At 36.6% G+C, this 14,879-nt stretch overlaps 1 protein-coding gene across 1 annotated transcript in view; it reads left to right on the forward strand.

The window, feature by feature from the left end:
- The first annotated feature begins 785 nt into the window (after window positions 1-785).
- SGCG (sarcoglycan gamma) overlaps window positions 786-14,879 on the forward strand; it is a 324,273-nt gene continuing 310,179 nt past the window's right edge. Inside the window, exon 1 of the mRNA XM_072611724.1 lies at window positions 786-970. Within this exon, the coding sequence (XP_072467825.1) occupies window positions 917-970 (54 nt within the window). The 5' untranslated portion in view covers window positions 786-916. The remainder of the gene's footprint in view (window positions 971-14,879) is intronic.

Here is a 14,879-nt window from a genome sequence, read left to right on the forward strand (position 1 = left end):
GAATGGTCAAATGGCATAGTATATAGTAAAATGTAGTATGCCAGTACTACCCAAGATCAGGACCTGAAAGGGAAAAGAGACTGTGCATAGCTATGGGACAATTTGGCCTGCGCAAAGGACTCGGGGTGATGATGGCTTGATCCAAGGGTTGCCTGTCTTGCAGCTAAAGGACAGCACAGACAAAGGAAGCTGAAAAAGGGCAGGTCACAGGAATGAGAAAACCAGGGCTGCGGAGGGTGCGAGGGGTGGGGTGTGTGTGTGTGTGTGTGTGTGTGTGTGTGTGTGTGTGTGTGTGTCTGTGTGTGTGTGTGTGTGTGCACGCGCGTGCCTATGCATTGGGAATAAAGCTGGAATGAACGCGGGAACGCGAACGTGCGTGGTGGCTAGAGGGCGTGAAAAGCCGGGGGGAGCCAGGCGCGCGTGTCAAAAGTGGCTAGTGGGTGGCGGCAGGAGGACCTGCGCGCGCCAGCTAGCGGCGCGGCGCCTGGAGATGGGAAGGCTCCGCGCATCTGGGCAGGCACCCCGCGGAGGCTCGGGACTGTGGGCACAGGTGTCAGTCCCGCCGGCGGAGCTCCCGGCCGGGGAGGGCGGGATGCTCCAGAGCCGCGCTGAGCCGCACTCGGCGCGCCCGCTGAGGGCGCGCGGCCCCCTACCCCTGTCCCACTAGCTCTTCCAACTTCAAGCGCCCGCGGAAGAGACGCGAGGGGTGCCCCAAAGCTTCAGGGGGCATGTGGGGAGCCGAGAGCCTGGGGAGCTGCTCCCTCGCCGGGCGCCGGAGCCTCTCTCACGCCGCCGAGGACCGGAGCTGTGGCCGTGGTCGCTGAGTGGGGATCTGGGCTCCGCAAGGGGAGGCGCAGCCCCGGGTGGAGAAGCCAGGTGCGAAAGGGGACCGGATGGGTGCCTGATCCCATCTGGAATGAAGGGAGATGCGGTGAATGATTCCTCTCCAGGACCCCGAGCAGTGTTTCAGGTAAAGAGAACGGCTGCTGTCCACCGCCTCCCTCCAGCCCATGGACTCCTCCTTCCTCTGCCAGACCTGACCTCTCCCTGCTTCCCACCACCTTAACACACACCCCCTCCCCCCAAGCTACCTGTCTCCAAGTTTCCCCACCAACCCCCAAGCAGTATCCCTCAACCAATCCCGGTCCCGCCTCCTTTCCCCACCCCATCTTCAAAGTCTACCCTCCACCTCTACTTGCAGCTGTTTCCTTTCCCCCTGCCCCATGGCTATTCATCACTCATCACTTGAGGGATTGTAAAATGTAGTCTGGGCATCTTATTTTCATTCGAGGGGTGGGAAAGATTTATCACACTTTGGGATAGGAGCTAGCAAATGGATTTAGGACTAAGCAGATATCTCCTTTACAAGGATGTGTATTCTTTGGTTTATTTGCTGAACGTTGATTTACCCTAAACTCTATCCTGACCGTCCCATTGACCACTTTCTGAACTGCTGAGGAATTTGTATGACATTTGGGTAGAGGGAATACCTGGCACCAGAGAGAAAACAAGTGAGTTGAAAGTTCTGCAGTGTTTTTTGTGGCATTTTGTAGTGAAAAGGAAAGTTCCCCTAGAATCTTAGATAGAGGAACTTACTTCATCTTTATTGTGATCTGTACTTGGTGATGTGCATTTTTCTTAATTAACTTTGCTTTAAAAAGATGAAAACTTTTTTTCCTGTTTAGTAATCACGTTTGTATTTTGTCTCTGTTTACTGAAAGGTAAACAAGGCATATTTAAGCATTTATTGATAAGTAATTTTATCACTAAAGGTAAATTGCTTTATGGTGTACTTAGGAGTAAAGTTTTTCAGTGAGGTGTGAAACAAGCATTTATAAAGAAATACTGTGTACTGTACATGCAGACCATAATAAGAATGCTTTCTGTGTAATTTTAATGTTAATTTTTATTGAAGAAGAAAGCAAACTATTTGTAAATAGATACAACAAAAATGACAGAGTATTATTTTTCTAAAACAAAAGGAAGTATTTCAGATCTGGTTGCTTCCTTGAAATTTATTTTTCACGTGAGTACAATGTACGGACACTGTCAGAATCTGATAGGTTTCAAACTATGGTCTGAGATTTTTGCTGTGGTTTTTAGACTATTTTGCTGACATTTTTTTCTGACTTTGATATTAAGGCAAAAATTTTAATTATTCACCTATGTAAAACTAGTTTGTAAGTCAAAGTATACTAGAAGTGTGTTTTAATAATTTTACATTTGGAGTATTTATTCTTATTGGTGTTTTTAAAGTATTCTTTATCTTAAAATCGTCTTTTGTTCTTTAATAAGAATGCTGAGTATAACATACATCATAATAGTCAGAATATTATTTATGAATGCTGTTTTGTAAGTTATTAATGACTTTGATGTACTTATGAGTTTGGATCTTTGACCATGCTTTAGGCATACAGGATGTATTCTATACATTATAAATATAATAATATTAATAAATGATGTTCATCTAATTCTCTAAAGTTTACAAAGCATCTTGCATAGATTGGGATCATAGGATCATAGATCTAGAGGTATAAGGGGAAATACATGCCTTGTGGTCTTACACCTTTATTATTCCCAGATGAGAAAATTGAGACCCCAGACTGAGGCCCAAAGTGGTTAAGTGATCTGCCTAATGTCCCAAATACAGTGAACAATAAAGAAAAGATGTGAACCCAGGTCCTCATATTCCAGAGAAAGTGAGCTTTCCAAGGTACCACATGAAGTCATATGCTCTTGGGGTGAAAGGAAGTAACTAATGATCCTCCAAGAAAATAAAACATTTATTACATAAAAGACTATCAAAAATAAAATTTCATATAATATTTGTATTCATCAGGCTTCATATTTAACATCAAAGTGAAATTTAAAATGACTTTAAACATCCATCAGTTAATGGAAAATAAAATGCCATTTTTATGGGAATATTTGATTAATTGTGAGAAAAGGGTTGCTTAAAATTACTAAAAAGAAAGTACATTCACACTTTTCTCATCACTTTGGAGGTGTTTTGATCAGCCTACTAAAGGATCTTTCCTTTTAGATGTGTGTGGCTGGCATTCAAGGGGGTTTTGTAGTCTAACATTTATATTCTGCTTTGGGCTTAATGAGTACAGTTACAGTTTGGATATCCTCCAGTTTATCTGGAATGGCATTATTTGAAACTGCAGGAAATGGCATCAAAGTCAATATTAATTTTAAGTTCTACAGACTCAGGCTGGGATTACTGTACAATCAAATTTAAGGTTCTTATTTCATCATTTATTTTCTGTTTATATCATAGACAGTGATATGATTAACAATGAAGAACTGTAGTTTTGTTTAATGATAGGCAAATTTTAAAAATTACTCAACAAATTAAATTCAGTGTTCTTCACTGTAAGTATATTTATGCTTATGGGAAATACAAAGAAATTTTGTGACAAAGTGACAAAAAAATCATGTTTGTAAGAAAGTGGGAAGGATTAAATCCCTGCGGACCAGGACCTGCTTGATAAGGATCTATTTTTTTAATGGCCTCCCATAGAGAACATAACCAAATGAAGAATAAAAGTTTTACTAGAAAAAGTACAGAAAAGTCCAAGTCAGTTATAGAATAGTCCAATGGAAAGCTACTAGTGCATAATTTTGTTTTGTGTGACAATATTATTACTAGTAACAAGATTAGTAACGATTTATTACAAAACAATACTACAGCAACAAAATTGAAAACCCAAATGAGGAGTTAGCACAAAATTAAATAAGTGAAATAGATAAAGCCAAACAGAGGTAAGCAGTGCGCAGGCAGATCAATTAAATAGACTAGTCCTATATGACTGCTATAAAGGAATTCCTGGGAGAATGCTAAATTTTAAACCTCTGAGCTGAATTCTTCTAGTTGGTATTTGTTCATATTTGGCTGGTACTTGATTTGTGAACATCCCATCCCTTTGAAAGCCCCATTGTATAAGGTCTCTTCCCCTCCATCTTTAGCTCTCACCCCTCTACCACTTCCAGGTCAGTCAACAAATAAGCTCTTCTGGGCCAGTGGCACCACTCGGTGGCCAGGGTGAGAGTCATATAGCCCAATCTCCATTTTCCAAACGTTTTATTTGTTCCCTCCCAGGGATAATAATACATATGCAATGTTTCTTCCTTTACACTATGTTTTCCCTCTGTCTTTCACCTTTAAGATTAGTTAATTTCACTTAAGATAAGCTTTATCTCACTTGTGCACATGCATCCCTTGCTGCTTTTTGCCTCTGTCTTCCAAATCTTCCTGAGCTACCTCAGGAAATACTGTTTCTCTCTCTGTTCCTCTCTTCATTCCATTTATGAACCAGAAAACAATCACAGCACTGGTAAGAAGGGATCTAGCAATATATCTGCATCAGGGAAAAGAAAAGTTTTGAAGTATCAGACATAATAAAGAATCAGTGCCATTAACCTATGATGCCCTTGAGAATAGTAAGAAATCCCCTTCAGAATATTCATAAAAGTCTCTACTAATTAACATCATTATGTTCAAACAGCATCTAAGATTAATAAATGTTGACTGAATTAGAGTGAATTATTTAAAAATGACTAAGTACAAGACACCATTCTAGGTACGGAGGATGCAGAGATGAAACTTCACATAAATCCTAATCTCAAGAAACTTGAAATTGTGTGTATGTGCATGTGTGTGTGTGTGTGTGTAATTGTGTGGGACATTGATTGTGACGTGCTGATCCACATGAAAGCTGACATGTACTTATTAACTGGAACATCAGCTTTTAATAAATGCTTGTTGGTTGATATAACAGGTTAAGGTTTGATGAGTATTATCTCATTTCAGCCTCACAGTTACTACATTTTTAATCTCCATTTCACAAGTAAGAAAAATGAAGTTCGTGAATTTTACAGAATTGTTCCCATGGTCACATAAGCAGTCAGGGTCAGAGGCAGGATTCAAATACAGATCTTTCCTGACACCAAGCCCAGTACTGCTCTTTTCATGCTTCCTAATCGCTACTGCATCATACAGTGCAGACTGTGTTAGAGATAAAGGGAGAAATTCAGTCAGTGTTCTAGGAAAATTTGACAAGAATACTTTTGCCTGGGGGACAGTGAGAATCAGAAAAGGCTTTATAGAGGACTTGATGCCTGACCTGGGTTTTGAAAGAAGAGCAGACCTGTAGTATGATGGGAGAGTGGCCAATAGAAATACACTGAGGTGGCAGTGTACATAATGAGATCAGAGAAAAGCTACTAGTCCAGCTTAACTGGAACATAAGAATACATCAAGAGGAAAAGTATGAAGTAAACCTGGAAAGGTACATTAGAGCCAGATTGTGGAGCAACTTAAATGTTAAGGTAAGAAATTGTTACTTTATCTTTTAAGGCAATAGGGAGTAACTGAAGGCCCTTGAGGAAGAGAATCATATGATTTGACTTGGATATTATTAAGAAGGTTATATCAACAGCTGTATGGTATCTGAATTTTTTAAAAAGGGAAATAGAAGTGGTGAGACCAATTAAAAGGCTACAATAGTCCAGTTAAGCAATGATTTTATACCTTGTGGGTAGCAAGATATAAATGCATACAAATTGGTATCCAGTCTGGATTATTAGAATTTACTGACCAACTGGATTTTTTTAAAAGACATGTAGAAAAGATGGAAAAAATAAGAACCTAAACTGGGTTGCTGACTATATAAGCAAGAGGAAAATGAGATATTTTGGAGGTAAAACTGGCTGTGTTAACAATTGGATGTTGAGTGTGAGGGACAGAGAAAAATCAGAGATGAATAAGGATTCCAGACTGGGGGAGTGAAAGGTTAGTGGTGTCATCAGTAGGATTAAGAAGAAATTAGGTGGAGGTGCCAATTTAAGGAGGAAGATGGTAAATTCATTTTCAGGTATTGAGTTTGAGGTGCTCATGGAATACCTAAGTACGTATGGTTAGAAGGTAGGGCTGCTGAACTAGGACCAAACTGAAGAGAATTTTGACTATATGCACAGATTTTGTAGTTATTCTTGAAGAATTTATAACTGCACCACAGTGGAAAAAATTGTGACTTGCCTTAATGGCAATTTCATCCTTATAATCAACAGGAGGAGCTCCTGTTTTGGACCTGTTACGGGAAGGAACCACTGACTACTACAGTAGAGATAATGGAAAGTATAGTAAGTTAAATTGGGCATCACAGACATGGGGAAAGTAGATTTATAAGATTCAGAATAGAATCATAATATTCTGCAAAGATAAATCAGCCCAAGATGAAAAGTATCAACAATGAAATTCTGCATCTGTGCACAGAATGGTTCCAAAGAAAAAGAAAATGGGGAATTCCCTGACAAGAGCAATTTGGATACATAGGGAACTCTTCAATAAACTCAGTCTTTTTTTAAAAGATGTATGTAGAAGATGGAAACAAGGATAGATAAAAATAATATGAGAGTAGCACATTCCTTTAAATTAGGGGTTCTTAAATGTACTGTTATCAGATAACTCTGGGGAAACCTATGGATCACCTCCCAAAATATCTTTAAATATATAAAACAGAATACATAGGATTACAAAGGAAACCAATTATACTAAAAGGCAGTTTTCAAAATATTTTTTAAAAGTTCATGGACCTTAGGTTTAGTTTTTCTGCTTTAAAGAGTAGTATTAGGAACATTAAAAGTTCGTGTTTAGCTCAGTCTAAGTATTAAAGCTAAAGATACCAATAATGAGTAGTTTAGTTTTCTTTTTAGCAATATTGAGGACAAGAGGAAGATCAAAAGATATCTGTGTGGCAACTATTCAACATATATTTTGCTTCTGGTTTCTCTTTTAGGGAAAATGATCTGTGAACTGACAAGGATAAAATCATTATAGACTAATTGGTATAATGCTAGGAGAAGAATTATTGCCCTCAGTAAGTTGAAGCCACTAGAATTGGGAGAACTGTATTCTAGGTTACTGAAAGAAGACAGCCATGACTGATGTCCTACTTTCAGTGATTTTTTTTTTTTTGAAAGATTGAAAAATAACAAAGGCACCATCATACAAGAGGAGGGCAAATGAGGTTTTAGGTTTTTGGGGGGTATTAGTAAATAATAGGCTGATTCCTTTGTCTTCAAATTCCCAACAAAACTCTACAATTAGAATTTTCATGGGAAAATCAAAGGGCTGGTTTGTAAAATATTTGAAAGGTAAGCAAAGATCATTAAAAATCACTGTGACTTAAGTAATGCTAGACCATGTCAGAGCAAACTCATTTCCTTTTTTTGACAGTAACTAGACTGATAGATCAACAGATTCATATATAGTATGCCTACCTTTCAACAAAGCTTTTGATGAGGTTTTTCCAAGTACCTTGTGGATAAGATAGAAAGATATGGTCTTAGGTGATACTATGATTAGATGTATTTGGAACGATTTGAATGGCTGTACCCAAACAATAGCCATAATTATTTGATGCTAACTTGGAAGGAAACCTTTAGGGCAGGAATTCTTAAACGTCCATGAAGGTTCATGGACAGTTTTCAAGGAGTACATGAACTTGGATGAGGAAATTACATTTTAATTTTCACTAACTGATATTTAGCATTTATTTCCATTATTTAAAAAGAATATTCTGAGAATAAGTGCATAGATTTCACAAGACTGCCAAAAAGCAACATGACACCAAAAAAAAAAAAGTTAAAAACCCTGCTCTAGGCAAGGACATGTGTCCTTGACCTTGTGGCAATTAATTTTCTTTTGATCTGTAACCTGCTTGAAAATATAGAAGACTGGGCATGATGGGCAACATTTGATAGCATTCAGAACCCAGAAAGGTCTCAACAGACTAGAATAATGAAAGGCATCTAATAAGATGAAATGATGAAATATAATAAGAATAATTATACAAATGTTTTAAAAAACAAGTCTCATAAATATAGAATGAGTGGGTATGTGTTTAGAAAATATTTACTAGATAAGAGACCAAAAGGATCCAGTGGACTGAAATCTCAATCTGAGTCAGCAGTATGGTATAGCAATGAGTGAAGCTAGTGCTAACTTAAGCTTCATTGAGACACACTTAGTATGTCATGTTCAGCTCTGGATATCTCTTTTTATGAAGAACATTGACCATCTGCAGCATGTTCATTAAAGCGCTGACAACAATGAGATGGCTAGAGATCTTGTCACTTGAGAATCAGTTGAAACAAGTGGAGAAGTTTAGCCTGAAAAAGACAGCAGCAAATGTTTAGGGGAAAGGATTATAATCATCTTCTGAGTATTTTGAAGGCAATCAAGTAAAAGAGGAGTAAGACTGCTGCTTTCCCAAAAGGTAGAACTAGTAACATTATATGGAATTTTCAGAAGCAGGTTTAGGCTTAAAGTGCCTGATGTATAGTAGGTATTTAATAAATACTTGTCAATTGATTAATGTAAGAAAAAAGCCTAATGGTTAGGGTTGTCCAGAAGTAGAACAGATTGACTTCAGAAGTAGTGGGATTCTACTTTCTTGGGAAATATTCCAGCAGAGGCTTAGTTGATGACCACTTAGTTGATGCTGTTGTATGGGGAATTATTAATAATAAATATAGCTAGCATTTAATAGCACTTTAAGTGTTTGCAAAGAGCTTTACACCATTTATCCTCACAACACTGAGGGGTAGGTATTGTTTTAGTGCTTTATCTAAAGAGAGGGTCATAGGCACCTAGGTTTTTGACTCCTAGATCTAGAGATAGAAAGGACCTAAAATTTCATCTAGTCTGAACCCTGTCATTTTGCAGATAAAGAAACTGAAGCCTACAGAGAGAAAGTGATTTATCCAAGGTCACCCCAGAAGATAGTAACTGTCAGAGTTGGGATTCAAATCTCTGTCCCCTCATTACAAATCCATTGGTCTTTGTGGGAAGCTGAATTTTCATTCTTCAATTGTATTTAATTACCAGCCTGACAACAATATTGTGTTCTATGTTTCTTTGCACATTTAAAGTAATTTAGATACAAAATTATTCAGTAAGCATTTGAGGACCAGCCTAGCAACCTAACCACCATTTATACCATTGTGTTAATGAGAAAATGCATTCCACATTCCAAATAACTGACTTACAAAAGAACTTTTGGCATACATTCCTTCAAAAGTATTTAATTAACTATTGTTTATGAGATACTGTGCTAGGAATTTTGGGAATATACACAATTTTTAAAAGATTCTTTTTCCTGATGGAACAGAGAAATTAGCATAACCTGTAATTCATTTCCATGTGTGTATTGATTTAGAGTTAACAAAACTTTCTTCACAAAACCCCTTTGATGGGAGTAATGCAAGTACTATTGACTTCACTTTATAGATCAGGAAAATTGAGACCGAGCAATGTTTGCTGACTTGCTCATTGTCACAATAGTATTAAACATCAGAGTTGGGGACTTAACCTAGGTCTTTTGGCTCCAAGTTCAATGCTTTTCCCATGACACAACACTGTTGCTGTAATTTTGGGTCTTCTTTTATATCTATTCAAGAAAAAAAATTCATCGACCAACTTAAAGCCGCTCATATTGTAATCTTTCCTTTGCTGTATCATATATCATTGTGTTTTCAGGATTATATCAAACCTATCTCAGCAAGTGAGTAATTTCTTCAATTTGTTCTGAATATCATTATTTTCAGCTTGAATATGATTATTATTTTTATTGTTTAAATCAGAAACTTTTTATAAAAATTCAAAAGTTGATTTTATTCAGGGAGATTCCTACATCTTTCTCTCTTTTTTAAACAAGCCAATGGAGAAATACTAAACGTTTGTTACGTGGCTGCTATGTGCAGGAAATTGTGCTAAGTTCTGGGGGAGAAGACAAGACACAAAAGGAAGCTGAATTTAGTATAAAAAAATGGCAGTATTTAAATTGGTTAATGTCTATAAATGTTTTCTTCTATTACATATAAGACCTCTTTTGCTGTGTAAGTTTTGTGTTTGGATTTTAATAATCAGAGCAAAGATATCATAAATAAAATTATCTTTGACCTAGGTAATCCTGGAGTGGGGCAGTTAGGTGGAGTGGTGGATCAAGTGTGGCCTAGAGTCCAGAAGGCTCCTCTTCCTGAGTTCAAATCTGACCTTAGACTCTTACTAGCTGTGTGACCCTGGACAAGTCACTTAACCCTATTTGCCTCAGTTGCCCCATCTGTAAAATGAACTGGAGAGGGAAATGGCAAACCACTCTAGTATCTTTATCAAGAAAGCCGCAAATGGGCCTGACCGAAAATGACTGAAAAACAACTCAAACAACAAAAACAAACTCAACAAAAATTCTAGAGTAGGGAAAATGGGCTTGATATATAAAATTTTTGTCAATATTTTATGATGTCAAATTATAAAGTTGAAGTGGTAAAACTTACATTTTTTTGTGAAGTCTGAATTCAGTCTTTTTACAACTCTTGTACATATAATGTGATAAAAACAGACTTCTCAGTATTCACTAAGTTGAACTACCTTTGTGTTCTTACTTCCCCTTGAAGATCCCTATTCTCATTTCTACCTTATGAAATTTGAGCCAGCCAAAAAGCCACCTCCTTCATAGAACCTTCTCTCTCAGCCTATGTTGATGTGTTTTTTACCTACTACTAATCCCAATAACACTTGATTTTCCCCATGGGATATTAGTTTCTACCACTTTCTTTCTTTTCTACTCACATAGTCACCAGTGTGGTTCAGGCTTTCATGCTTTCTTTTCTATACTGTTGTGATAGCCTTCTGACTGATCTTTGTCATACAGATTCTCTCACTTCTCCAGCCCACCTTTTTCACAGATTACCAAGGAGATTTTCTAATGCACAAGTCTAGCCCCATCACTTATTTACAACTTTTTATTGAGAAAATAAAATACAAATTCCATATTCTGGCATCATAAGAACCTCTACAACTTAACTCTAATCTATCTTTTTGCCCTTATATCACTTCATTTACTTTGATGTACTCTGCATTCTGACTAGTGGTTTCCTCCATCTTTAGAGTCTTGAAAAGTGTGTATTCTTTACAAGGATACAGAAACTGTTCAGTCAGTTGTGAGATTGTAAAGATGTGGTCTACTGTGGAATATTGCTTATGAAAACCATTCTGTTCCAAGTTTTTGGGTAAATTAGAAAAAAAGCAAGACAAGGCTAGTAGTAATTCTCTAATTTGCATTTTAATAATAGTACGGTCTAATTTTTTTCACATCATTATTGTACCTGGTCTTTCATGTAACTTTAAAATTAGTCCTTCAATACTCTCAAAATTGTATCACCTCTGGAAAGGACAAACTCTGTATATTTGATCTTTCACCAAAAACTTACTTTAAATTTATTTTTTCCATACACTACTTCTCTCTGTTTTATGAGAGAATATTGTTATAATACTCTACTATCCCATTCATAAGATTTTATAAAGTCATATTCCAAACCTATGTTGAAAATGGACTCTTTCTCTCTTCTTGTCAGAGATTAGGTGGCTGACTAAAGAAGTTTCTGGGTTCTTTTGTTCTCCTTCTTATCATACTTGGTTTACATTATTTATGTTTCTCAAAGAAATTGTTTCAATTGGAGATGTTCATTCTTCCATCTATTTCACTATTTTATATATCAATATCTTATTTAAATAGGTTAAGATGTAGCTGTTCGGTTTGTTTGGGCTTTGTTATTGTTTTTTTAGCTACTAGCCATGTTGTTTCCTTATTCCTTTAAGTTTTATATTAATTTTGATGGGTAGTCTGACAGTATAATGACAGCTGACTCAGGAATGATTCCCACATCAATAATAAATAACTTGCTGTCTGTTAAAATGTAATCAATTATCTTTTAAAAATATATCTGGTGCTCACTCTGCCCAGAATCTCCCAATTCTCTTTTTAAAAAGTATTCATTATTCAGTGCCATACCAATCAAACCATCAGATAACTATTTTCTAGAGCTCAAAAAAATAATATCAAAATTCATCTGAAAGAATAAAAGGTCCAGAATATCAAGGGAACTAATGAAAATAAATGATAGGGAAGGTGGCCTAGCTCTACCAGATATCAAATTGTATTATAGAGCAGCAATTATCAAAGCCACTTGGTACTAAGAAACAGAACGATAGACCAGTGGAATAGGTTAGCTACTCGAGACACAGTAGTCAATGAATATAGCAATCTACTGTTTGATAAACCCAAGCACCCCAGCTTCTGGGATAAAAATTCACTGTTTGACAAAAATTGCTGGGAAAACTGGATAGCAGTGTGGGGGAAAATGGGTATAGACCAATATGTGACACTATACACAAGATTAAAGTCCAAATGGGTACATGACCTAGGTATAAAGATTGATACTATAAACAAATTAGTGGAGCAAGGAATAGTGTATTTATCAGATTTATGGAGAAGGGAAGAATTTTTTATTAAACAGGAGATAGAAAGCATTATGAAGTGCAAAATGGATAATTTTGATTGCATTAAACTGAAAAGTTTCTGCACAACCAAACCCAGTGCAACCAAGATTAGGAGGAAAGTAGAAAACTGGAAAAGAATTTTTGCAACTAGTGTCTGTGATAAAGGCTCATTCTTAAAATATATGGAGAACTGAGTCAAATGTACAAGAATACAAGTCATTCCCCAATTGATAAATGGTCAAAGGATATGAACAGGCAGTTTTCAGAGGAAGAAATTAAAGCTACCTATAGTCATATGGAAAAATACTCTAAATCACTGTTGATTAGAGAGATGAAAATTAAAACAACTCTGAGATACCACATCACACCTGTCAGATTGGCTAACATGACAAAACAAGAAGATGATAAATGTTGGAGAAGATGTGGGAGAGCTGGAACACTAATTCATTGTTGGTGGAGCTGTGAGCTGATCCAACTTTTCTGGAGAGCAATTTGAAACTATGCTCAAAAGGCTGCAAAAATGTGCATACCCTTTGACCCAGCAGTACCACTTCTAGGACTGTATCCCCAAGAGATCATAAAAATGGGAAAGTTTCCCACATGTACAAAAATATTTATAGCAGCACTCTTTGTGGTGGCCAAAAACTGGAAATCAAGGGTATACCTATCAATTGAGGAATGGCTGAATAAATTGTAGCATATGAATGTAATGTAATTCATATAATACATATGAATGTATTGTGCTATAAGAAATGATGAACAGGAAGACTTCAGAGAGGGCTGGAAAGACTTAAATGAACTGATGCTGAATGAAAGGAGCAGAACCAGGAGAACTTTGTACACAGCAACAACCACAGTTGTTGTGAGGAATTTTTCTTGTAGACTTAGTACTTCATTGCAATGCAAGGATGTAAATAATTCCCAATGGTCTCTTAAGGCAAAATGCCTTCCACATCTAGGGAAAGAACTTTTGAACTGGATCACAGAATGAAGCAGATCATTTTCTTCTGTATTATGTTTTGGTTTGTTTTATGATTTCTCCCATTCATTTTACTTCTTCTATGCAACATGACTAAGGTGAAAATATATTTAGTAGGAATGTATGTGTAGAACCTATATAAAATTGTATGCTGTCTCAGGGAGGGGGAATGGGGAGGTAGGAGGACAGGAGGAGAGGGAAGGGAGAAATTTAAGATATATGGAAGTGATTGTAGAACACTGAAAACAAATAAAATAATAATAAAAAACATGAAAAAAGTATTCATGATTTAGATGATATTTCTGTGTAATCTATAGACTTTTGACTTCTTTCCTCACTTACTCTGGAAAAACATTTTCTACCTCTTTTTCATTGTGCTCTTTTTTGCTGACCTTACATTGAATTCACTAAATACCAAAATATTTTTTGCTTTAAATTGGAGAATTTTATTGACTTCTGTAGATTTTTTCTAACTTCTCATACTTTTCGTGTGATATTGTCATATAAAGCATAATGTTGCAATTATTTTCATGGAAGTTTTTCTGCAAATATTTATCATGAGTATTGTGATGCTAGATGACCAGATAGTCCCAAATGCCATTCTAAATAGAACCTGTGAGCCACCCTCTATGTAGTTGTAATATCCTTTTGTCTTTTGAATTAATTTATCATGAGAATGTCAAGATCAACATGGTTCAATTCCAATGATATGTTGATTTATTAATCACTGGATAAGGATCACACATTTAGAGGATCAACTGCTATCAGTGATACAGGCAGCTCCAAACCTGGGGGATTTCTCTCTCATCTCTTCTCTGCCACCATGCCACCATCACTGTAGAAACTCAAGGGACCTGAAGAAGACTAGGGTCATTTCATATTTTTCCTCATTTTGTTGGTTGCCTTGGCACATAATTTTATCACTATGTGATGAGGCTACTGGTAATGAGCGTCTTTTTAGCTAGCATAGTTCTCATTTTTATTGTTGATATTGTACTCAGAGCTTCTTTAGTAAGCTACAAAAGATTATGCTCCTCTGGTATAACCTCCAAAAATACAGGGTTGCCAGTATCAGGATGATGCATCATAGTCATATCATATATATACTTCAGTCTTAATGGTAGAGAAAAGAGCAACTCAGCACTTTGTTTCAGAACTGGTTAACTGTAGCATTTTCTACACAAGCTATAGAGGAAACCACTTCAGATCAGGAGAATTAGGGAAGGCTTCCTGGAGGGGATGACATTTAAGTGGGTTTTCAAGGATGAGTAGGAATTCAACCAAAGAGTAAGCGGTTATAAGTGTCTAAGGCGTAGGAAATGACTTGAGCAAAATGAAAAATGTATGAAAAATCATCTCACGTTCAAAGGGCAGGATGTTGTTCAGTTTGCCTCCAGCAAAGACATGTGTGTAAAATGTATGTGTCTATATGTGTGAATACAAAGACATACATGTGTACATAGTTATAGACATATCTGTATGTCAAATAATATATATGTTTATATACATGTATGTATAGTCATATACATATATGTGTATGTCAAATAATAT

This window comes from Notamacropus eugenii, chromosome 5 (assembly GCF_028372415.1).
Source record: "Notamacropus eugenii isolate mMacEug1 chromosome 5, mMacEug1.pri_v2, whole genome shotgun sequence".
NCBI classification, from domain to species: domain Eukaryota; kingdom Metazoa; phylum Chordata; class Mammalia; order Diprotodontia; family Macropodidae; genus Notamacropus; species Notamacropus eugenii.